Source organism: Anabrus simplex, chromosome 5 (genome assembly GCF_040414725.1).
Source record: "Anabrus simplex isolate iqAnaSimp1 chromosome 5, ASM4041472v1, whole genome shotgun sequence".
NCBI classification, from domain to species: domain Eukaryota; kingdom Metazoa; phylum Arthropoda; class Insecta; order Orthoptera; family Tettigoniidae; genus Anabrus; species Anabrus simplex.
The window spans coordinates 323,451,826-323,477,716 of NC_090269.1; the positions used below are offsets into that span (position 1 = coordinate 323,451,826).

At 38.6% G+C, this 25,891-nt stretch overlaps 1 protein-coding gene across 7 annotated transcripts in view; it reads right to left on the reverse strand.

Annotated features, from left to right (window-relative positions):
- The window catches only part of LOC136874049 (F-box/LRR-repeat protein 20), a 458,706-nt gene that overhangs the window by 382,663 nt on the left and 50,152 nt on the right, over nucleotides 1–25,891 (reverse strand). For 4 of the 7 annotated variants that reach the window (XR_011018275.1, XM_068227641.1, XM_067147558.2 and 1 more), the window contains exon 2: nucleotides 15,285–15,535. The exons of the other annotated variants lie outside the window; for them this stretch is intronic. Coding sequence is in view for 1 of the 4 variants with exons in the window: in XM_067147558.2 (XP_067003659.1) it covers nucleotides 15,285–15,287 (3 nt within the window). In the remaining 3 variants the exon portion in view is untranslated. The remainder of the gene's footprint in view (nucleotides 1–15,284; nucleotides 15,536–25,891) is intronic. 7 annotated transcript variants of the gene reach the window in all.

A 25,891-nucleotide genomic window follows, 5' to 3' on the forward strand; every position in this document is an offset into this window, starting at 1 on the left:
AGAGTTTCTGCATGTATCTTGTCTGGACCCACAGGTTTACCTTTCTTCTGGAGCTTGATTGCATATAATATTTCCTCTTTTGTTATGTCAGGCCTTGCTTCATTGCATTCTTCAATACAGGGTGGTTTGTCTGGTCACACATCATTAAATATATTCTCAACATACTCCTTTCAGCACTTCAGCTCCCACCAACATAATGCTATTTCCATCCCTCACTGTAGCTTTATATTGTTTGCAAAATTTCCCTGCAGGTTCCTTAATTTTTCTTATGGAGATTGGAGAAGTCATATTTCTCCTGGAGATTTTCTATTTCTCTGCATCTTTCCACCAGCCAAAGTTCTTTTGCCTCCCTGCATTTTGCCCACACTGCCCTGTTCAACTCTTCATACTGATCTTTAACCCTGTGCTTCAGTTTCTGTCTTTCTTCCATAAGTTGTAATATTTCATCTATCATCCATGGCTATTTCTTTGGACCACTTGAATATCTAATGTCTGTTTCTTGAGTATCAATGAATAACTTCTTTAGGACACTCCATCGTGATTCAATATTGACTGTTCCTGAGTTGTTTACTGCACTCAATCATTCTTCAAGCTTCATGGTGTGCCTCAAGGTTGTGTTTTTTTTTTTTTGTTGGCGATATCTGAAGCCATTTCGACTCAATTTGTAACTGTTAGGTTCTTCAGTCTGCCGAAACTAATTTTGAATTTTAAAACTTCACAAACTGTCACGAAAAAAAAAATCATATGGTGACAGAATTATACCAGGAAAAAGGAAAAAGAAACAACTCAATGGAAATTATTTCTTTTTTAGGTATAATTCTCCCATATGTTTTTTCTTTTTTTGAGGTAGTTCAAAAATGTATTTATTCAAAATTAGTTTCGGCAGACTAAAGAACCTGAAAGCTCTTAATAAAAAGTATCTTTATATCCATGTGCCTCTGAGGTTCTTCAGAGCATCAGATCTTGACAAAGCAATGGAGTTTGAAATCCATGACGATGAGATTGAGGTCACTATTAAAATCCGCTCCAGGCTAGGTTTTACCTGCTTTCACAAACCTTGATATAATATTTTAATGAGGATGAAGTCTATCTGGTTTACTAGCAGACGACAAATTGGAGATTATGGACAGTTTCACCTACCTTAGTAGTCTCCATAGACAGTTTAGCCACTAGAGAGATCATCAACAACATGAAACAGAGTTCCTTTTTTTTACGAACGAATGAGGACCCTTCTTTGAGATGACAGGATTCCAAAGAAAGCAAAATCATAAATGTTCAGCAGCTACTTCATACTTCATATCTTGAGTATCAAGACATGCATCCTCATAAAGAGAAACTAGTCCAGATTGTCAGCATCAGAGATGAAGTTCCTGTGATCCACTATCCAAAAGACCAGGATGGACAAGTTAAAAAATAATGAGGTAAGGTAGGAACCTGGAATTAAGACGTCTCTACTAGACACTGTCAGCATAATCCAGACTACAATCGTTTAGTTTGGCCATGTGGCAATGATGAATCCTTTGTAAGCAGCCCGAGTGCACTTGGAAAGAGACCCAGAAGGAAAACACCCGGTTGAAAGACTTACTCATAGAATCTGCTGAATAGATATGTCATCACAAACAAAGATGGGGGGGGGAAATGGTTGACTGATGTCAAGGTCATTCCCAGCGAAAGTATGGAAGCGACCATAGATTGCTGATCGTGGAATTGGACCATATCACAAATTAAATTCAGAAGAAAACAAAGAAGAAACAAAAAATAAAGACATGGAAATTAGAAAAAGCTCAGTTCCAGGAAAAATATCAGAACAGAATACAACAAAACCTACCACAGGGAGAAACAACAGTAGAGGAAGAGTGGAAAATTTTTAAAGATACATTTGTGAGAGAAGATAAAGAACTGTCGGTTAACAGGATCGACCAAGAAGGAAAAAAAAAACCCGGCAAAAAAGATTATAGATAAAGAAAAACAAAAAACTATCCAAGACCAAATAAGACAAGAAGTTAATAGACTACAGGAACTTTATAGAACAAAAACTCATAGTTAAGAAGGTAGTAAGACAAGAGAAGGAAAAAGCATGGAATGAGGTTGTGGATAAATTGGAATTAGACAGCAGAGAAAATTTGAAATTATTGTACAGGGTAGTCAAGGACAGGCGTGAACAAGAAGATATAAATACAACAGAAGGGGACAACGGAACCTTAGTGCGAGAAGATGAAATCAGGAAAGAGTTTAAGACTTTTTTTTATAATCTCTCTAAATGGAGTAGCGAGCACTACATCAGACAGTGAGGAACCCAGTAGTAGTAACAAGTAGAAGCATAGAACCCCCAATTACATGGCTGGAAACAGAAAAGTCCATGGAAAGTATGGGGAAAGGAAAAGCAGTTTGAGTGGATGAGTTAACCCTCAACCCGAAAGATCGGTCTGTCAGGCCGAAATATAATTTTATTTCTACGATATTGGCAACAATGGTAAATGTTTTACATTTTCCTTCGAGCTATGTGTTCTTTGACCTTTCGTCTAATAAGCTACAGCGTGTTTGTTGTCTCAAAACTGTTCAGTGCATTGTTATCGGGGTTATTTGTCAAGTGTGTCATTGTTCCGTGCTAAACTTGTCAGTCTTACAGACCGGTATGTCGTATAACGTAGTATTTATCAAATACAACATAGCTGTAAGTTCTATTTGAGGGAGATTTCTCTTAGGTAATTTTACTTATTATATTCCACAGACATGGAAAATGTCTTTCGCCGTATTGCAATGGCAACGAGGCCAACTGATGTTGATTTTCGCACAAGATTTTGAGAATGGTTGGAAGACGATAACGATGAGGTGGAAGATTCGGAGATTGATGATTCTGACCAAGATCCAGATTTCATCATCAGCAATACAGGTGAGAGTGTAACATCTGATTCAGACACCGAGGTGTTAGAAGAAGAAATGCTAAACCCTGACGAACCAGCCGTGAAGATGAAAATATAACAACCACAACCGCTTCACCTGACACTGCTACAACCAATGATGTATATCTAGGTAAAAATAAATTTGTTTGGTACAGCCAGCCGCAAATTCAATCTAGAAAAACACCTGCACACAATATCATTCGAGGTCTGCCTGGTCTTACTGCCTCTGCTAAAGCCTTGGGTAATAAAGCAGCTCCTACAGATATCTGCAACCTTCTTTTGGATGATTATATGATTATTGAAATTGTTCTATGGACAAACGAAAAACTATCAAACGTACGGAGTAAAATTCAAAATCCATCAATTTCTAATTACAGGGACACCAATTCTGTTGAAATTAAAGCTCTTCTTGGATTACTGGCATTATCTTTCATTTTCAAGTCAGGCCACGAGAATACGCACTCGTTTTCTACTGCACCATCAGGAAGTCCAATTTTTCGGTGTACAATGTCAGCGAAGAGGTTCGAGATCCTTCTACTTGCTCTGCGTTTCGACGAATCTAGAGACAGAGAAAGCAGGAGGAAGACAGATCGCGCGACTCTAATCTCCACATTCTTCGAGAAATTTTTGGGCAACTGTCAAAAGTTGTTCGTCCTGGGAGAAAACGTTTGCGTCGAGGAGATGCTTATACCATTCAGGGGTATACATGCTAAAGAAACCAGGAAAATATGGAATAAAGGTAGTGTGTTTAACAGATGCTAAGTGTTCATACCCATATAATGCCTATATTTACACAGGTAAAGATTCTGATGGGATAGGCCTTACAGGTGAAGAACGTAAATTAGGAAAGCCAACGCAGTCCGTCTTGAGAGTTACAAATGTTGTGCAGAAAAGCAATCGCAATATAACAGGTGACAATTGGTTTCCATCTGTGGAATTGGCAAACGTTTCAAAAAATCGGGGACTATCATACGTGGGAACTGTGAGTAAAAACAAAAGAGGGATTCCTAAGGAATTCCAGCCATCAGCTTCAAGAATGGTTAATTCCGCTATGTATGGATTTACTAAGGACTTGACACTGTTGTCTATTGTTCCAAAGAAGAATAGAGCTGTAATCTTTATTTCATCAATGCATCACAGCAGATGTGAAGATGAAAATGGAATGCAAAGAATCAACAGTTACTACAATGCAACTAAATCTGATGTGGATACACTTGACATGAAGTGCGCAAATTATTCATCTAACAGAAGAACCCGGCGACGGCTCATGGCAGTATTCTTTTCTTTGTTCAATATAGCTATGGTCATTAGCTATATTCTATACTTGTGCTACTCAAAAAGCAAAATTGTGAAAAGGTTTGACTTTATTCATGAACTTGGGATGGAAATGGTGAAACCTCATCTTCCCGAACAAGTTTCCATACCAAACTTCCCACCTAAATTGAGGAACAGTATTCGAGAAGTCCTTAACCTCGAAGATGACCTGCCTATTGCAGAAGGCACTATAACTGACAGACTTGAGAAGAGGAAGACTTGCAGCATGTGTCCATACCAGAAGAAGAGGAAAACGGCGTACAAGTGCATTAAATGTGCAAAAGCAATATGTTTGGAATGTTCTTTCGAAATCTGCCGATCTTGTTCATAAGATCTAGGTAACTGTTGTCAGTTACAGTGCTAATTATGTTGGAGTGAAAGGATAATATCACCATAAAAATAATTTTTAAAATAACACTACTTTTCCAGTAACCTTGAGCTTGAAGTTTGCAATTTTGACCATTTTCCCTACCTGTTAATACCTTAGAGTGTACTCATTGATTGTAAAATTTGCTTTTTATGGTTTATAATATATATTCATCAACTAAACATACATGGATTTTACGTGGTGTCAGTAGTTAAATAAGCCCGGTCTCCGAGACCGGTCTTACTCTAAGTGTTATTTAGAGAGGTCTTTCGAGTAGAGGGTTAAGTACAGATATGTTGCGAGCAGCAGGAACTCCAGCAGTCCAGTGGTTATATGGACTCTTAACACAGTATGGCAGGAAAACACTATCCCAGACTGGAAGAAGGGTAAAATCGTACCTCTTTTCAAGAAGGGGAATAGACTGAAATGCATCAACTACCCTGGAATTACTCTGCTCTCTCATGGTCTACGACTTCTGGAAAAGATCACAGAGAGTAGATTAAGAGAAACTGCAGAACCTTTATTGGAAGAGGAACAATATGGTTTTAGGCCTGGAAGAACAACTGTCAGGATGCCAATGGAAAAGCACTGAGAATAAGAGAAACCACCTTTTCTACTATTCCTAGACATCGAAAAGGCTTATGATAGTGTACCAAGGGAGCGTATCTGGAAATGCCTAAAAGAGGTGGGAGTTCGTGACAGTCTTATTGCAAAAGTGAAGATACTGTATAATAAAACCAGAAGTTGTATTCAAGTGGGTTGCGGGCTGTCCAAATGGTTTGATGAGGCATGTCATACCCCTTGCATGGGGATCTGTAAATTGTAAAGTCTTTCATTATGAGTTGTAAAGCCACAGGTAATGTTACTTGAGGTTCCTTATAATGAAATGGCAAGGTCTTACGCACCTTCGTGTAATGCCAAGTAATGTGTAAGTCGCATCTGTTAGAAACTCGTAGGGTTTCTCTGCAGTGCTTTCTCACCCCTTTTATTTATCACTGTGATGATGCTATAATAAAGGTTCTAAAATGGAAGGAGCAGCAGAACTCTGAAGCTTTCATTCTTGATGACGACGTGGTGATCTGGGGTGAAAGCGAAAATGGCGTGGAGAAAAAAAGGCAGAAATGGAGTCTAGAGTTTGAGAGGTATGATTTAAATTTCAACAAGATGGTGGTGTTGAAGTTACAGAAGGGAGATGACAAACCACAAATCAGAATAAATTACACCAAACTGTACAGTGTTCCAACATTTAAGTACTTGGGTAGTACAGTATCAAAAGACAACCTTGCAAAGTAAGAGGTGGACAGTTGAATTAGAAAGGCAATTCAATTTTACCACCAAGTAATACAACTGCTGTGGGATAAACAAGTACCATTAAAAGCAAAGATTACATTAAATAAATCATATTATACACCCATCCTAATGTATAGCTTGGAAACTACCACGTTAACGAGACAAGGTAATTCAAAACACCAAGCTGCAAAAATGAAGTTCCTACGCACCATGATACAGAAGACCAGGAAGGACAAGTTCATGAAGGAAAAAGTCCTGAGAGGAGGTGGGAATAGAAGACTCCCTACTACAGAGGATTCAGAAAGCAAGACTTGAAGTGGTTTGGCCATGTAAGAAAGATGAGTGCAAGCAGGACTGCAAGAAGAGAATATGAAAGATAAGTAAAAGGAAAAAGACCAGTGTTGGCGAAGAAAGATGTCGAGGAGAGAGGACAAGATTTTTTTTTTTGCTAGTTGTTTCACGTCGCACCGACACAGATAGGTCTTACGGCAACGAGAGGACAAGATTGGGAGAAGATTAAGAGAGAAAAGTGGTTCATGGACAAAGATGGAGGGAGCTCATACACAACACCTAGGCAACTGGAGATGGTCAACGATGATGATGATGATGAGATATGGTTAAGATAGACATTGCAGCTAAGGGAAGAACACTGGATGATGTCATGAAGAAAGAGTATACCAGTAGGAGAATGGGAGAGGCTTAACAAAAGTACGCCACAAAACTGCAACTGTAATCCAATGATGATGATGATGATGATGATGATTATTATTATTATTATTGTGGCGGGGGAAGTCTCCCCTGGCCCTTGGTATTTTATTCAGCCTGGCCAGGCACTAATCTTACGTGTAACCTTGTATTTGTAACTGTTTTCTTGTATATGTATATTTTATGTATTCATTTCTTAGCCTGCCTTCCCTCCCTTAATAAAGTGTCATTCCTTAATTATTAAGTATGGCCCCAGAGGAAGTGGATATTTCCCACTCTGGGAGCGTTTCCCCTCTTCTCATGCCTCCATGTCTTTGGGCTAGTTCCCCTGCCCCTTTCAGGGGATCCAATCGTTGTTGACTCGCTCGACACATCACCTCGCCCCTTGGGCAAGGTCACGGTTGACCGAACCGAGTGAGACGATTCTGCTTCTTGTGCTTGAAGGCGACACACATACTACCTGGTGCCGTGCAGAGGTCGATTTAGGTCCCACTGACATGGAGGTAGGAGCTGAAATTTCTATAGTTCCCCGATGTCTTACCAAGTAAGAAAGGGTATGAGGTGGTTGGACCCCTTTTAGTAAAGTTATGAAAGGAAATCAAGGTTTTAGGTTGGCGCAAAACTTAATTGTAACTTTCATTTGTAAAAGCCTTGTTGGTGCGTTTACGTAGAGCTAATGCTCGTTATTTCTTGTACTATTTTCCACTTCTGCCGTGGCAGTTTGTTTGATGAGGCATGTCGTACCCCTTGCATGGGGATCTGTAAATTGTAAAGTCTTTCATTATGAGTTGTAAAGCCACGGGTAATGTTATTTGAGGTTCCTTATAATGAAATGGCAAGGTCTTACGCACCTTCGTGTAATGCCAAGTAATGTGCAAGTCGCATCTGTTAGAAACTCGTAGGGTTTCTCTGCACTTCTAAATGCTGTTTAGATGTTATGGTAAACTTGTGCCTTCCTAAAGTGTAATAGTTTTAGATTGTTAGCCACGGTATTTTCTAGAATTACCTGTCTGTATTCGGCGATAATATGAAGTGGGACACTCTCCTCTTAAGCTTGTATTAGCTGCCTCTGTGGATCCGTGGTAGAGTGTCGGCCTCCGAATCCCAAGATAGCGGGTTCAAACCCGGCAGAGGTAGTCGGATTTTTAAAGGGCGGAAAAAAGTCCATTCGACACTCCATGTCGTACGATGTCGGCATGTAAAAGATCTCTGGTGATACATTTGGTATTTACCCGACAAAATTAATTAAATCTCAGCCATAGACGCCCAAGAGAGATCCGGTTTACTCTGTCTGCCATCTAGCGGACCTAGAGTAAAACGGAACATCGAAATTGACGAGCAGACAGCCAGATGGCATCAAATCGAAATGTCTGCACACGGTAGCTGAGGCCATACGATTATTATTATTATTATTATTATTATTATTATTATTATTATTATTATTATTATTATTATTAGCTTGTATTATCTGCATTTTTAAATTACCTGGGTTGGTTCCCTATGTGACCTTCTGTCACGGTTGTAAATTATATTTCATACCAGAGTGTTCTTACTATATATTGGATAAAGAGTCTGACAGAGTTTATGTTTAAGGTGCGAAGCAAATGTTATCAAAACAAGGCAAATTTAAATCTGTTATATAATAAAGTTTTGGAACTTTGATTTTGAGTGCTTATCTGTCCTGCCCCATAGGCCCACCACTTCCTTCTCTTTCGCTACGCTTGCCAGATGTTGGCACAATTATTATTATTTCATTTTGTTACTGTAATTGAATTTGTGTGTTTTATACTGAATATTACTCAGTTTGCAACATAATTATTATTATTATTAAGAAAGGATGCAAGGGAGCTGGTACAGAATGCCTTGTTATGGAAGTGTTCTACATAGAAATGCAAAAGTTTTGGGACTGGATTGTGACAGTAAACCTAGCCACGGTTGTACGAGAACAACATCTGTGAGGGATGACAGATTTCTGAACCAGCAAGTCTTGAGAAACTGACATATAACAGCAATTTAGGTTCAAGATGACTGGGAAAACATGGGAGATATTTATTAGAGATAGAATATTTCAGCATAGATTAGTTAGTTGATATGATGTCGAGACTTCATGCCACAGGCCCACAACCCTCACAAATACAGTATGTAGCAAGAATGTGCTTTTGCCAAAGAATAATATATGAATATTGGAACATAGATCAATAGGCCACAATTCTCTCCACAAATAGAGCAGAATCAACTTCAAGTCACCAGATGGTTGAGAGTGAGTCTCAAGGAGAATCTAGGGAGCTGTGCGAGAGTATGAAGTGTCCCTAGTATTCAGGTTTGTACAGCAACCTGGTCACTCTTAACAGGTACATTGTTTAGGTTCTAGCATTACATACGGTATCTGCTTCAATAATCTGTGATTACTTTAGTCTAATGCATGAAAATGCTCACCACGTTCTAAGTTCAGGGAGGGGGTTCTTGATAAAGTTGAGGAAACAACTCTGTAATGATCTCCAGTCAATACGCCAGGAACACACCTGAGTAGAAGTGGTGATGGTGGTGATTACTGACATTCAGGCATTGACACTTTACAAGATCTTCAGCAAGAATGGAAAGCCTATCTCAGAAGAAATAATAATAAACAAACTGTCACACCACCTACAGGCAATAATTTATAGCATAGGTTCAAATACCATTAATTCAGGTCCATAAAAGGAAATTTGTTACTGGTTTTTATGTCTCACTAACTTCTTTTATTTTTTCAGAGATGCTGCAATTTTGTTCCACAGGAGTTCTTTCGTGGGTGATTAAACATATGGACGCAAGATTGGTGTATTTGAGAACCTCCAAATACCACCGGACTTATCCAGGAATGCACCCGCCAACTTAAGCTTAGAGAATAAGTGGTCTACTGTCTGAGCCACTCAGCCCTCCTCATGTCATGCAAGGATTCTTTTTTTTTGGCTATTTGTTTTACGTCGCACCGACACAGATAGGTCTTATGGCGACGATGGGACAGGAAAGGGCTAGGACTGGGAAGAAAGCGGTCGTGGCCGTAATTAAGGTACAGCCCCAACATTTGCCTGGTATGAAAATAGGAAACCACGGAAAACCATCTTCAGGGCTGCCGACAGTGGGGTTTGAACCCACTATCTCCCGAATAATGGATACTAGCCGCACTTAAGCGACTGCACCTATTGAGCTTGGTCGTGCAAAAATGATGCTGAAATATCTTTTATCACTCAGTGAAACAAAATCAAATAGACGACACAAAGAGTACAACAGGGTCCTTCGTTGGTTTTGCCTTCTAATCATTATATGAATAGATTATTTTCATTAAGTCTAACTTTTGATAAAGTCAAACAAAATTTTAAACATATTTTAGGTAACCCATCAATTTTTCTAATGAATGTATTAAGTTTAATGATAGTTTATTACTACAAAGCTGCTGTACAAAATCTCTACAATTAAACATAAAGCTCCCACATCTGCATACCTATCACAAACAGGACTTGTGCCTTTTGGGCCATTAATGCAAAAAAGAAAAGCTCCAGTGTTAGCAAGCACTCAGAACTGTTAAAATCAGTTTCCTTCCAATAAATTACAATTCCAAGAACTGCTCAGCAATCCTACTAAAACTATGATGTTATAATGAACTATCAATTTGAGAACATTCCTGAATTAAACATTTCAGAACCATTACCTTTTGTCACAAGTTTCGTGAGTTCTTTCTTCTGATTTATGTTTTAAGATATGAGGAGCATTGTTTCAAAACGCATTAAATGCAGTTGAAGTCAGAATACGCTTTGATGCGGTTTCCCGCCAATCAGGATATGCTCTTTAACGCTGTTGAGTTAGATCAGGTCATTTTGTATTCTTTCCCATAGGAATTCAGTACTGAAAAACATGATTCGGAACAAATCGTATTATGTGCACCACAGCGAACAGTTCAAAATGTATTATGTTCACGATAATGTTTCCCAGCCTGCATTTATCCCCCTCTTTTGTTAGGTGTTCCGCTATTTTTATATCGTACTTGACAGTGTAGTATTGCTTGCATGCCCGTTCAGCTTCGATCATCATGGAGGGCTACTTACCCACAGGAGAGCGTTCGAGAAGAAGCAGAAAACGAATAAGAGTTGTAAAAACTAAAAGACAATGTGATCAGGAAGCTCGGTAAGTAAACACTCTTGTTGTAAGTCACGAATGATCGTTATTATTGAAATTGGTTATGTCAGTGTATTAGATGTGCTTTTTGAATGGGAAAGATTGCATAAACACATGTTTTTGTACACTGCATAAGTTTTTCTTTCCATATTTACTGCTAGTCCTACTACAACGTGAATGATTACGTGGACGTCTTTTTATTTTAGTTACTCAAATCGTGATCCACATTTAACTAATTTCGAGGCACCATGCAATCACAAGGCAGGCAAATTCAAGTGTGGGAGCATCCCAGTATTCTACCTGGCAAAAGCAAAAAATATAGTTTACAGCGTACCAAAGTGGAACAAGATCGCCGACTGAGCCAAATGATAAAAGTTACATCGTCGAAACCACGAAGAACTGGAAAGCAATATGCAGGAGAGCGCAGTCGCAATTCCAGTGTTGTGTCTTATGAGGTAGGTTATATTTCTCTTTATAATACTGCCACTAGATTTCAGGAGAAAGTGGTACAATGCCATGTTATTATTAGGACGTCATTATCTGTAGTGAACAGCTGAGTAATTCTGTAAACAGTCAATTGCAATAAATAATGGGGAGGCTTTATTCTCATCTTCCTTCTGTTGCAAGGAAAAAGTAGATATAATTGCACAGTACAACTGAACTTACAAGAACGGAATACAGCTTATGAGTGTAGCTATACTAGTTGTTTATTCTTCTTTTCTATTTGAATACTGGTGATCAAGTGAAAGTGGTCTGCTCAAAATTCTTTCAGAAATTGTTCAGGATAGGCCAAACAAGGATTAATAATATATCCAAAGCTGTTAAGAATGGTGAAGGTGTTCGAGAGAAGAGAGGCTGGAATAGGAACAGTGCTCTGTTTGCTGCAAAGAAAGAAAAGGTGATTGCGTTGTGATAGTACATATATCACACCCCCGAATTATATGTACAAGTTAGAGATATTATTGTCAGTATTCGATTTATTATTATTATTATTATTATTATTATTATTATTATTATTATTATTATTATTATCATCATCATTATTATTATCAGTATTTCATTTATATATTTTGCCATTTATATTGGTAAGCTGGAAGATATCCACATATGTAGGTATGAGTAATTTGTTTAGCACGAGTGGGAAAACATTGCTCATGTGGCTACCCCAGTGTTTGTTGTGATGTACTTGTGTCGGGATATTCCATGAGTCATGTAAATATCCCAGTGTCTGATGAGATGTGTTTGTTGTTGTTGTACTAGGGAAGTTCGGTGAGTCATTTAATAAACCCGAGTGTTTGTTATTGTCTTGGAACCTAGTATGAATTCAGGCCATGGTACTGACCAGTAGAGATCACTCATGATTGGCGGGCAAGCACCAATCCAGACGTATCATCTGAGAGGAGGGGGATGTTGATGTCTATAAAGGTTGATCATACGTCGGCAACCGGGGACATTGTAATGTAACTACTACAACTACAAGCAGTAACACTGTATGAAGGAACGACAACTGACACTGTACGGGAAGGAAGTGGTGCTGATACACGGTACTGGAGTGGCACGGCTGCAATGGACTGGACTTCAAACGTTCGTGGAGCGTAGTCTTGTTATGTTCGTGGAAAGTGGCTGATTGTGGAGAGTGCTTGCGCATTAAGTATTGTAGCACTTGTGGCGGCCTAGCATTATATGTTGGTGAAAGCTATCTCAGACTTTCCATAATTTATGTTGAGGATCGACAGACGTGTGTATATATCTTTACAACAAGTGTTAAAATATGTGAACACAGTAGTACAAGGTACAGTATCTGTGTGATGTGATAACTGCCGATTATGAGAATCGGTAAGTCGAATTGATATAGAGACAGTGAAGGGTATTTATCTTCATACATGTACATTGATCATCGGACTATCTACAAATGGTAGCTTAGTTCTCGCTTTCGTTTTCCCACGATTTTCATTATTGTTGTTGTAAATATGGAGTCTTCCAGCAATATTTTATGTGTGTACTATATGTATAAAGTTGTATGTTGATGAGGTGCTCATGATCGGAATTTGTTAAGAATATACTTAGCTATTTTAGGAACAGTGTTATTGATGAACCTAGGTGCAGTTCCCTCCTAATTAGTCGTTTTCAGGAGGTTAGGTAAGGCCTGCAGCAGATGTACCAGTACGCAACATTATGTACACGCCCTGGGATATACAGTTTATCATGCTCTTATCTAAATTCGAGGGATCCATTCTGGTGAACTCTGGCGCCCATACTACGGACATTTCGATTAATTATGTTTATTAATTTTATTAAGTTTTTGAGTAATTTTATTTATATATTTTTATTCATGATTTTATTTATTATTATCATCAATTAGTTACAGCGTTTAGGAAGGAAATCAATTTACAACAGCAATAAAAGTCAGAGGCTTTATCTACCAGCAGAGTTAAACATAAACAGGCTCCACAAAATGTATAATGCGAATGTTTCCGCGGACCTGAAAGTGAAAAAGTGGTTCCTCCAGAATATTTTCCATACACAGTTCAACACTGGATTTGGGACATCATCTGTGGATGCTTGTAGTTACTGCGCTTGAATGCTCTTTCAGATTAAATCTGAAAAAGATAGTGCTAAAAAGAACTGTTTACTAGCTGATTTGGGAGCACATAAAATTCGCTCACAGGCTTTTCACAAACTTATGAGGGAACGACCTGCTGGCACAATATCCTTCTGCTTTGATTTGCAACAGGTACAACCACTACCTAATTTATCAATTGGTGAAGCGTTCTATTCGTGCCAAATATCATTTTACGCACTGTGTGTTACCGATGTCAGTATTCAGAATCCAAAATTTTATGTATGGAATGAGACTGAGGCTGGAAGAGGGCCAAACGAGGTGTCATCAGCTGTTACTTCATTTTTAGATGAGATACATTTCGATAAATCGATCACCTGTATCAAGATGTTCGCAGACGGGTGTGAAGGTCAAAACAAGAACATGCATATTATCCATGCTCTAGTTTACTGGGTTACAAACCAAACCACCTGCTAACATTTCCATGATTGTTGCCATCTTTCCTGTCAGAGGACATTCCTTTTTACCTGCAGACAGGGTTTTTGGTGTTGTAGAAAAGTTTCTTCGTAAGTGCTCTGACATTGTTACTCTCGAGGAATACTGAGATACTGTAAAACATCTAGAAAAAGAATGGGTTGTAAGGGACTAAAAGATCCTCGCCAAGCATTTTAAGAAATTGGACGGGATTAAAGAAACAAAGAGGGTGATTCTGAAGAAAAGCGAGGAAAAGTGGTCAGTACCATGTTACAGTAAAGATGAAACCGAAGTACAGGTTTGATGACCCCTCAAAGAGATTCGTAACCCTTCTGAAACGAGGCAAAAGGCTGGGCCAGGTACATGAACCTCCCATAATTGACAGAACGAGAGCATTACCCGACGCTAAAAATCTGGATCTAATGGGAACAAAAAGTGGGGTCCACCTATTCAGTACAATACAATGTTACAAAATGAATTATAACATTTTATTATTCATGGGACCGGTTTCAATGCTGGTGTGCATCATCTTCAGCCACAGTTCCCATTACATTCTCGATTCAGTACAGATTTAATATGAAGTTTTTAAACTTGAAAAAACTGGATGTCAAGGACCTGCTGAAAGCCAGATTTGGAGACAACTGGAAGGAGTTTGACAGTTTGCAATTTTATGTTTCAGCACTAAACATCGGTTCAACGTCAGATACTGGTACGCCGACTCATGACGCCGACTGTGACTGTTTGCATGAGGAAGAAGGATTACTTGTAAGACTGTAAACATCCATATAGCATTAACAATGTGTTAATAATAACTTAATTTACTGGACATGATGCACCATAGCTAACAATAAAGTCAATAAAAATCTTTGGAATCAAATGAACGTTTCAAATCGTATTATGTGAATAAAAGATTGTATCAAAACGTATTTTGTTCAATGAATTGGTTCAAAACATATTAAGTGAAATTTTATAATTAGAATGATGCCTTCATATATAGGGAAATGATTTGAATCATGACTGATTCCGGAACATAACCTCAATACCTAGAATTTGCCGTTTAGAATTTTGACATGTCTTATTTGGTTAAGAAGTAAAATTTTTATTAACTTCCTGTAAAATTATAATCTGTGCACTTAATACGATTTGAAACGATGCTCCTCATATGGTACTTCAACTTACTCCCTGAAAGGGTACCCTTCTATCGTGCATTTCATACAATGGTTACTGCTCTTATAATCAAAATATTAGTATGAACCAAGTTTCCAAACTACAAAAATAACAAAATTTCAAAACTGAGCTACTGAAAAGATGTTAATACAATTATGTCTGAATAGAGAAGGGCACAAAAGATCCTAAATATTTCCCAAATTTAGTGATTACAAAGAATGTTTATCAACACCTTGTTTTTAAGGTTCTTTAAGCCATCAACAGCCACAAAATTTATTTAACAACCTATATGAAAATGTAAAATTAGTGAAGTAATATTTAATTTATAATTTCTTTGGGTTAATGTTCTCACCATTCTGTTGATTCTAGAATTTGGGAAAATTCTCGTCACAGGTTCTTGCAATAACTATTCAACAAGGTTTACTCTCATGACTTATAAATGCAGGATGCAAAATGACAGAGAAATAAGATGTCAGATAAAAGAACTGCCAAACATCGGCTGCTATATGTCTACATCACTTCTAACAACAGCTACTCTGTGAAGCATGGTTGTGTGTAGACTCCTTTACATGATGCATTCTTCAACTGCATAGGAGAATTCATCTGAAAAACAAAAAAGTGGAACATCCACTATAGTGCCCATTTGGTTATTTTATCAATTAAGCCTTTAGTGGTGTGCCAATTAATTCATTTCACACAAGCATAAAATACTTTATGCTGGAATAATTGTTTTAGTTTTGGTCTTAATTAAAATATTGGAACATTTTTTTTATTCTCCCAAATTCGGTAACATAAAATCATGAAGGTTGATAAGACTGACCGATTTCATTAAATTTTTTTTAAAAAAAACACTATTCTAACAGTCTTCCAATCTGTAAACTTAAAAAGAATATGATGATGATTGCTGTTTAAATGGGCCTAACAGCTAGGTCATTGGCCCCTAATGGTAAAAGGTGTAACAAAATGCAAATTAAAACTTTAAAATACATCCACTGACTAGAATCTAAAGCGAACGGTGATGAGAAAATGATCATGAAACAAAAACAATCAGTGAATCCAATTCACAGTGTCTTAATCATTGGAATGATGCTTATTATCTAAAGGTGTCCAAAATACAGGTCACCAGCACCTCACAGTGGTACTAATCACTACTAAAGCAGAACCAGGGTGTTCCTCCTATGGTGGTACTAATCAGAGGTAACGTAGACTCATGGTGTTTCTTGCACGGTGTTAATAATCACAAGTAATGTAGACCCATGGTACATCACACACAATGGCACCACTTGCAGTTAACACAAACCCATGGGGTTTTGCATGTAGGGGTACAACTCACTAGCAACGCAGACCCATGGAGCTCCTCACACAGTGGGACTAACCACGGGTGCCGGTATTCCCGTGGTACTCCTCACTTGGTGGAACTAATCACAGGCCATATATACTCGAGGCATCTCATAGTTCTAATTTCATCATCCCTTGGTCGCCCCTTTCAGCTGCCTCTTACGGCAGGCAGGGGATACCGTGGGTGTAGTCTTCGCCTGTATACCCTATACACAGTTGGGTAGAGAGAGAAAGAAAAAAAGAAGTAATCTGACATGTCAAAAAATGAAAACCGGACAAAGAAAGAAAAGGGCCATGAAGAGCGTGAAAATGAAAGACTCCCTAGGCCTCGAATGTTCTAATACAGTCAGGGTCAGGAAAGAACAACAGTTGACCAAGGGAGGTCCAACAGGATAGATGAAAGTGAGGAGCCTGGCACAAGTAAGCAGAAACAATGTCAGGACTCGGCTAAGGGCCTGTGGTCGCCAACCCATGCTCCCAAGTTGAGAGGCCCTGGGGCCTTTTTAGTTGCCTCTTATGACAGGCAGGGGATACCATGGGTGTATTGGTGTGCAGTTTGTTATATAGTTTTAATTTCTCTTAGAGCACAGTAGGGTATTATTAATAATAATAATAATAATAATAATAATAATAATAATAATAATAATAATAATAATAATAATAACAACAACAACAATAATAATCTGTCTATGTGTATTTACATATAGTCGGCGTTCAGGCAGAAGTGACTAAGTCCATTTTTTACGAATTTGAGTTAAATGCAGTACTGGGGTAAAGAAAACATGTCCTACACGATGGCGTGGTTATTTTAATAGAATGAACCATTTTCGGGGTACAAGTACACTACCCTCTAATGTGAAGACCATTTTTGAAGACTTATGTCCAGACAAGTCACTAAGTGGACTTATTCACTTCATATGTAGCATAGAAGGGATTACAAAGAGAACTAGCCCAAAAGGTGCGATAGCCTCGCAGTAATATAGAATCGTATATCACCGATTTCTTAAAACCCATTTATCTCAAAACTATGTTTTTGGTCTTAACTTCTGCCAGAACACCGATGATATTTAGTGTAACTACCATGCATTTCCTTAGTTTCAGTTAGGCTGTTATTCCTAAGTAGAATAGTTTTAGTGTAGTTAGGTATTTCATCAGTACGTTGTTTGCTTTATTGCTGTTAAAAACTGTGTATTATAGAGTATTTTCTTCCTGTGACACATATACAGTATATTCTTATTCATAAAATACAATATTTTATTTCTGTTCATATTCCCATGTCATTTCCTATTCCACCAAGCAAATTAACAGAATAGTTAAGAGATGCTAGTGTAGGGATGTGGATGTGAGAGGGAATTAACGAATATCAGGGAAGAGATAGTGAGTTTAAGTGAGATAATTAGGCTTTCATCAAAGGACAGGAATGAACGTAGGTATCTCTCAATCAATGTACAAGTAGGAAAGAGGGAGGGGAAGGAAAATCAGGGCTAATGGTTTTCCTCAGCGAGTGAGTACAGCAGTGGTATCAGTGAGGAACCGGTATGAGTCACAGCAGGTAGAACAGCAGAGGGAAGATGGCAAACAGGGAAGTGATACAGATAAGGGGCAAAGCAAGAGAAAAGGAAACAGTAGAAGACAGAAAGGAAGAGGGAGGTGGAGCAGGGGCGTGAGTGGCAGAGAAGGGAAGAGGAAGTAGGTTCCGCTAACATCAGGGAAGTTAAGAAAGACTACGAGGATTTCTTAAGAAATAAAGATCTTTTCTTTATAATAATACTGCCCCAGTGTTCTCCTCAGAAATTTTCGTTAGCTGGGTGGCAGGAATGAATAGCCGGGCGGGGAATACTATGTAAAAAATAAATATGATAAAATTTTAAATTATTCCCCTCAGGCCATTAACAATAATATCAGACAGGTAAACATTTACTGCAAAAATGAACTATTTTAGTGTTATCACGAAGAAGACGTAAGAGATTAGTTTGAACTTCTAGTGTTCTACTGCTCGTTCATAATCACTCGGTTGCTGCAGAGAGCTAGACAGGTTTGTTACGTCTCGTGGAATCGAGTGCTTGCATGAGATTCCACGCTAATCCAGATACCACTCGTGCACGACACTACGAGATAAAATGAACTCCGATGTAACTCGCGCTATTATGATGACAATAATGAACATTTTTCATTTAAATGAACAGTTTTAAAGTGTTTACATTTTAATTTGGAACACCACTGAAATATGTGTAGCCTCAGTAGCTCAGGCGGCAGCGCGCCAGCCTCTCACCGCCGGGTTCCGTGATTTAATGTGCTGGACAAAGCGGAGGTGGGACAGGTTTGTCTCCAGGTACTCTTGGTTTTCCCTGTCATCCTTCATTCCAGCAACACTCTCCACTATAATTTCATCTGTCAGTCATTAATCATTGCCCCAGAGGAGTGCGACAGGCTTCAGCAGCCGCCACAAATCCTATCCTTGCCGCAAGATGGAAGTTCATTCATTCCATCCCTGACCCGGTCACTGACTGGAAAAGAGGTTGTAGGTTTTCAATGGCTGAAATATGTATTAATATTACGTAAACCGAGCGAGTTTCGAGCGTGCAGCTGTGAGCTTGCATTCCGGAAATAGTGGGTTCGAACCCCATTGTCGGCAGCCCTGAAGATGGTTTCCGCGTTTTCCCACTTTCAATCCACTCCTAGCACTTACCTATCACATCGTCGCCGTAAGACATATCTGTGTCGGTGCAACGTGAAGCAACTTGAAATAATGTATCATGTAACTAGCAGATATCTAGGTTATGATAGCTGGGCGGCCAGTGAAAACTGGCTGAGCATTGCACCCATTAGAAAGGTCCTACGGAGAACACTGCTACCCTATGGGTAAGGTAGAAGCTTTAGTCATGGGAGACTATCGTTAGGCATGTGGGGAAAGTATGCGAAGGAAAGAGAATCAGGATAAAGCGTTATCCAGGAATTAGATTAAGGCAGATGTTAAAGAAATCAGAGGGAAAGGAGGGGAGTAAGAACAAGATGGCAATTTTCTATGCAGAAGTTTAAGGGACTGAAGTTTGTTATCAGTTGGATAATATGTAGGAGAGATACTGATTTGAGGGTGATTGTGGATTAAAATGAGACTATGGAGTGGATATGTAGGAAATTGGGAGCAAGATTTTTAGATCCTAATGGGTGGGTAGAAGACAGGGATTTTTGCTCAGATGGCCTTCAATTGCAGCCCCTCCCGCATAGTTAATCTAATAGTTATAAAATAGGGTGAGCAGTTTGGAAAATAAATGACGGAGCATCTCTCTTCTTAAAAAATGAATTTCTAGTTATTTAGTGGATGTTGTTTGAATTTGGAAAAGGTGAAAGAAAAGATGTTTTCCTGTTAAAACAGGTCATATGTTAGCCAAGAGGCTCAAAGTAATGAAGATCTTTCCTTTTACTAAACTCCATCAACACAGTAATTAAAATTGAAAGGACTTTTCCACTTGGTAAAACTTACAACCTACTAAGCTCGATAGCTGCAGTCGCTTAAGTGCGGCCAGTAACCAGTAATCGGGAGATAGTGGGTTCGAACCCCACTATCGGCAGCCCTGAAGATGGTTTTCCATGGTTTCCCCATTTTCACACCAGGCAAATGCTGGGGCTGTACCTTAATTAAGGCCACGGCCGCATCCTCCCCATTCCTAGGCCTTTCCTATCCCATCGTCGCCATAAGACGTATCTGCGTCAGTGTGACGTAGAGCAAGTAGCAAAAAAGAAAACTTACAACCTGACTTTTCATCCCATTTACCTCATACCATTTTCTGCTGTCCATCTCAGAATATTCGTTTTCTTTATGTTATTTGTCTTACGTCGCACCGACACAGATAGGTCTCATGGTGACAATGGGATAGGGAAGGCCTAGAAACGGGAAGGAAGCGGCCTTGGCCTTAATTAAGGTACAGCCGCAGCATTTGCCTGGTGTGTAAATGGAAAACCACAGAAATCCATCTTCAGGGCTGCCGATAGTGGGGTTAGAACCCACTATCTCCCGGATGCAAGCTCACAGCTGCGTGCTCCTAACTGCACGGCCAACTCACCCGATCAGAATATTGTAGAGAGCTTTATGCATTCACTCATAATCTTGTAACTTATTTGCTACTGTATACCTAATCTATGAGTCCAGTTCTTTACTCATATAATTTACATACATAACAAAACATAGATCCAATAACACTGCCCAATGGGAAACCCCTCCTTCTATTAATTCTTAGATGAAATGCTTCATCTAATCTAATTTTCTTGAGTTTTATTTGCTAGAAATTTAGCCACCCATTCAACCACTCTCTTGTCTACGCAAATAGCACTCGTTTTTATCAGCACTCTCCCATAATCTACCATAACAAAAACCTTGGATAGATCAATAGAACACAGTCTATTTAACCTCCTGAATATAAAATATCTGCTGTAGGCCTATCCTGGTGGTATCTCACAAATTGAGCCTCTCTAGAACAACCTTTCTAAACCTCAAACTGCCTTCTGTCAAACCAGTTAGCATTTTTGCAAATGTGTCTAATATGCTCAGAAACAATACCTTCCCCAGAGTTTACATGCAACAGATGTCAAGCTGACCAGCCTGTAATTATCCAATCTGTTTATCACCCTTCCCTTGCAAAATGGAGCTACCATAGCAACTCTCCATTAATTTGGTATAGCTCATTCATTCAAACAGCAATCAAATAATGGCACTATATCCCAAACCATTATTGCAAGTATATCCTCAGAAGTCTTATCAATACCAGCTGCTTTTCTACCTTTCAACTTTAATACATTTTTGTTAACATCTTTATTGTCAAGCTTTACTTTGCCTGTATTAGTAATATCCTCTACCTGGACATTATCCTTAGATCCAACTATCTTATCTTCACATACTAATGAATGAATACTTCTGCCCTCTGTTCGTCCTCATATACACTCTCCTTGTTCAATAATGATTCATGGAACACCCTTTCTGGAACCAACTTCTGCCTTAAATCACGTATACATATATCCTTCCACTTTTCACTAAAATTCATATCACTGACAATTATGTTTGCCATCATGTTATTCTTTTCTAGCAAGTTCCTTCAATCGTCCTTACTTCCACAACACTCCTACTTCTCTCTAACCTGCACCTCCTTCTTAATCCCTTCATTTCTGTATTATAACATAATGGGTCTTTTTCATTCCTTACCACTTTTAAAGATACATACCTGTTTTCACACTCCCCAACAACTGCTTTAACCCCATACCATAGGTCGTTACATTTTTATTTACCATTTTTCACTGGCCATAATCACAAATTACCGTATGGTACTGCTAATAGTCCTACTTTTACAACCTTCCTCCTTATCACATTTGTTTTCAACTATGACAAAAACAGCTTCGTGATCACTTATACCACCTATCACTTCAGTTTCTCACTAGAGCTCATCTGGTTTATCAGTACCTCATGCAAAATATTTTCCTTAGTTGATTCCATTACTTTCTGATTCAGCTGTCCTTGCCAGATTTACCATTTGTTGATCATACATTCTCTTATTCGCATTACCTTCCCAGTTAACATTTGGTAAACTGAGATCACCTGCTGCAATCACATTCCTCTCCTCATCATTCCCCCTCATAGCTGATTATTTCATCAAACAATTCTGCATCAGAGTCAGTGCCATCCTTGCTAGGTCTGTACACCCCTAAAACATCTAGTTGTCTGTTTAGAGATGAGCCTTACACCTAGATATTTCATGTTTCTCATCCTTAACTTTTTTGTAGCTTATGAATTCTTCTTTCACCAGTGTGAATACTAACCCTCCTACTATTCCAATCCGTGAGAAAATTTCCACATTCATAATATCACTTCACCGCTGCATAGACCAGCCCATTTCCCAAAATGCACCTCCCTATAACTCTTCTAAACAAACCCCTAGATTACATGTACCATTGAGTCGTCTTCAATAGTGTATATATCTCAATAATTCTGAAGGCCCCTTTCAGAATGAAAATTAAATGTTAACATAACATCAAACTGAAATGCATAAAGTGTTGACATTAATGCTGCACATGTGTGGAAAGGAAGTTGTGAACAGATTCCACAAATATCATCAAAGTTGCTGCTCACCCTCTTGGTGACAAGGGATAGTTAACCTGGAAAAGTCGTCTCTGAAAAATATTTGCATTCTAACATACGGTTCTGCAACAAATGTAATGTAAATCAAAATTAATATTTACATGTACAAATGTTGTTCTATATCCCCAGCAACTTTAAAATATGATCGCCTAAGTGTAAAGAACAAAGAAATGTAAAACACAAATCTGAAATACATTAACCTGGGAAGAATAAGACTTTTGCCAGGACCTCAGGAAAACTAAGTAAACATTAAAAAAAAAAAAAAAAAAAAAAAAAAAAAAGTATAAGTGAAAAACATATAAAAGAAGTTTTATTTTACATGTTATATACTTGAGGAAGCTAAATCTCTGTGATCATTTTATCAGTAAATGAACATTAAACACAAACCTGTGAGCTGACTCAATACTGGTCCTGTATCCAGAAAGGCTCTAGTAGGCAAAGGTACTCAGTATAGGTCTAAATGTATATCCAGCCAAAGTACTTGGCCATGGACGTAACTTGTAATTAAATGGAATAAGTGTAGTAGTGTATAAAGATGCATATAAACATGAAAGAGGGAAACGAAACATAGAAAAATTACATAAAGATCCAGCTGAGATAAATTATCTTGAAAATGAAGAAAGATAACATAACAAATGATCAATTGGGACCCTGTTTACCAAAGAGTACTGTAAGTGGGGTTATTCCGATTAGGTAGTGTGAATCCGATCACTTACATATTTTTTCAATGAAGGGAATTGTGTGTGTAACACCATTTTAAACTGATTATTGTTCTGAATTCTAAACTAACTTGATCAAAAAAATGCTAACTTGTAGCACAGAGAACCAACAACTGTCACTGTCAACAGATGTTCCTTGCGTCTGCCACATTCGTAAAGTCCAGACGTCGATCAGATAACTTCCGTCACTGCCAAGTACCTCAGCTGAAGAATTGTGATGTAATGAAAATTTACTCTCAAACAAACATACTGAATACTAACTACTCTTCATTGTCATATACACTGTTAATACCAGTTTGAATCTATCCATATCAAATTGTAATAGTACATACAGACATGGATGTATTTGTACAGTGAAACATGTTACAGTAAGTGCTTATAAATCGATTAATATTTCATGTGCGCACTCTGTTTCCCTTGGGTAAGATGTATGATACTTCCCATAATATCAAAGATCAGTCGTAAATGCAAGACTGTATTTGTGTGGGAAAATGAGAAATGTTTACGTTGTAATGTCCAGCTGTTCTCAGACAGAAGTATTCATACACTTGGCTGTGAACAAGGAAACAACATACAAACTAGTTGTCCACCACACAGTCTCTTACAGGTGTTATAATAATGGCGTGTGGCTTCTGAAGAGGCCTGGTGCAGGTCTTTCGAGTTGATGCCGTATAGGCGACCTGCACTTTTATGAGGTTGGGGCCCTACCTATGATCAATTCTAAGGATGAAGATGGGACACAGACCCAGCCCCCGAGCCATCGGAATTAAACAATGAAGGTTAAAATCCCCGACCTGGCCGGGAATCAAACCCAGAACCCACTGGACCAAAGGCCAGCACACCAACCATTTAGCTATGGAGCTGGACTCTCAAGCGGTGATTGCATGTTAAACGAGCTGTTCTGAGAGAATGGCATAATACAAGGAGTAGAAATGGGTCGCAAAGGAAACTACATTGGAAATGAGACAGTTGAGTGTCTAACTTGTGAAGGGAAATCGTATTCTCACAACGATTTGTGAACCTTGAGAAGTCTTTCAACTGCCCAGAGTACAATTAAGTGATACCCAGAAACAAACTTGCTATTAAAGAAAGATATGGTCGCCCACAAAAACTAACCCCCAGGGAAAAGAGGCATGTGACACAAATGACCAACAAGGACCCAAGATCTACATCTAATGTGATATCTACTTATGTTGGAGAACAGTTCGGAAAGCAAATGACACTCTGAGGAATAAAGTGTCTCATCAACTTTGCAGGATGCAGAGCTAGGGTACCCAGAAATAAGTCCTACATAAGCAACAAGAATCAGAAAAGCAGATGAGAGTTTGCAAAAGCTTACATAGGAAAGAACCTTGATTTCTGGAACAGTGTAGTTTTCTCAGACAAAAGTAAATTCAAACCATTTCATAATAATGGCTCTGTTTTGTATCTGGAGACCCAATACTGTTCTTGACACCCAGAATCTTCAAGCTACTGTGAAACATGGTGGAGGTGGTGTTATGATCTGAGGGTATATGGCCGCGACTGATGTTGGAGAGCTATTTCATTGAGGGAACTGTGGGCAGATTTGCTTATTTATGTATTCCGCAAGAAAATTTGAAGAAGAGTATAGAGAAACTAGGTTCTGGTAACTATTACTACTTCCGGCACAACAACGATCCCAAGAATAAAACTGAGATTGTCTGACTATGGGTGCTTTATAATAAAAGCACCATGCTAAAAATCCCAGGAGAGTACCCCCCACCAATCTCAATCTTATTAAGCACCTCTGGAGTGAGCTGGAAAGAAGAGTATGAATACACCGTTTCTCTAGTAAATCTCAGCTAAAAGAAATGCTTCTGAAGCAATGGCACAATACCGGAGCAGACAACTGGAAATATGGTGTACAGTATGAGCATCAGACTAAGACAAGAGATTCACAGATGAGGTAGAGACACCAAGTACAGGACAGAATTCACCATTGTTTTCTTGTTTGAGAAAATTAATGTTTCATGAGTGTACGAATAATTTTGTCTGGCTTATTTTTTTTACAGGTTGTTTTATGTCACATCAACACAGATAGGTCTTAAGGTGATGATGGGACAGGAAAAGACTCTGAATGGGAAGGAAGCAGCCATGGCCTTAATTAAAGTACAGCCCCAGCATTTGCCTGGTGTGAAAATGGGAAACCACGGAAAACCATCTTCAGGGCTGCCAACAGTGGGGTTCGAACCCACTATCTCCCAAAACTGGATACTAGCCGCACTTAAACGACTGCAGCTATCAAGCTCGGTACTTAAAATTCTTATTGAGAAGAAATTCTGTTTTTTGTATGAAGAACGGTAAAATAGTATCACTACTGTGACAATATGTTCAAGTGATTAGTTATCTTAATGCTGACAATTCTGTCAAAATATCTACCCCCACCCCCTTGGTAGAAATCCTACGATGGTGAAGTCATTTTTTAAAAATTCTGCGCTCTCTTTGACCTTTTCCTTTTCTATTCATTATTTTAATTTGACTCACGCTCCTCTGTATCATGGTAAAGTAATGTGGAGTTAGAAGGCGTGGTAAATATTTAATGACATAAATTATCATAATATTTAATAAATCATTCTTTACGTTGAAAGTATATTTTCTACCACATGAATCTCATGTAGTTTAGATTTGTTCAGAAACTTTTAATTCAAATGTTTTGCATGGCATGGCTGTTAGAATTAATGTCCGGCTCCATGGCTAGATGCTTAGCATGCTCGCCTTTGGTCCGGGGAATCCCGGAATCAATTCCTGGCCAGG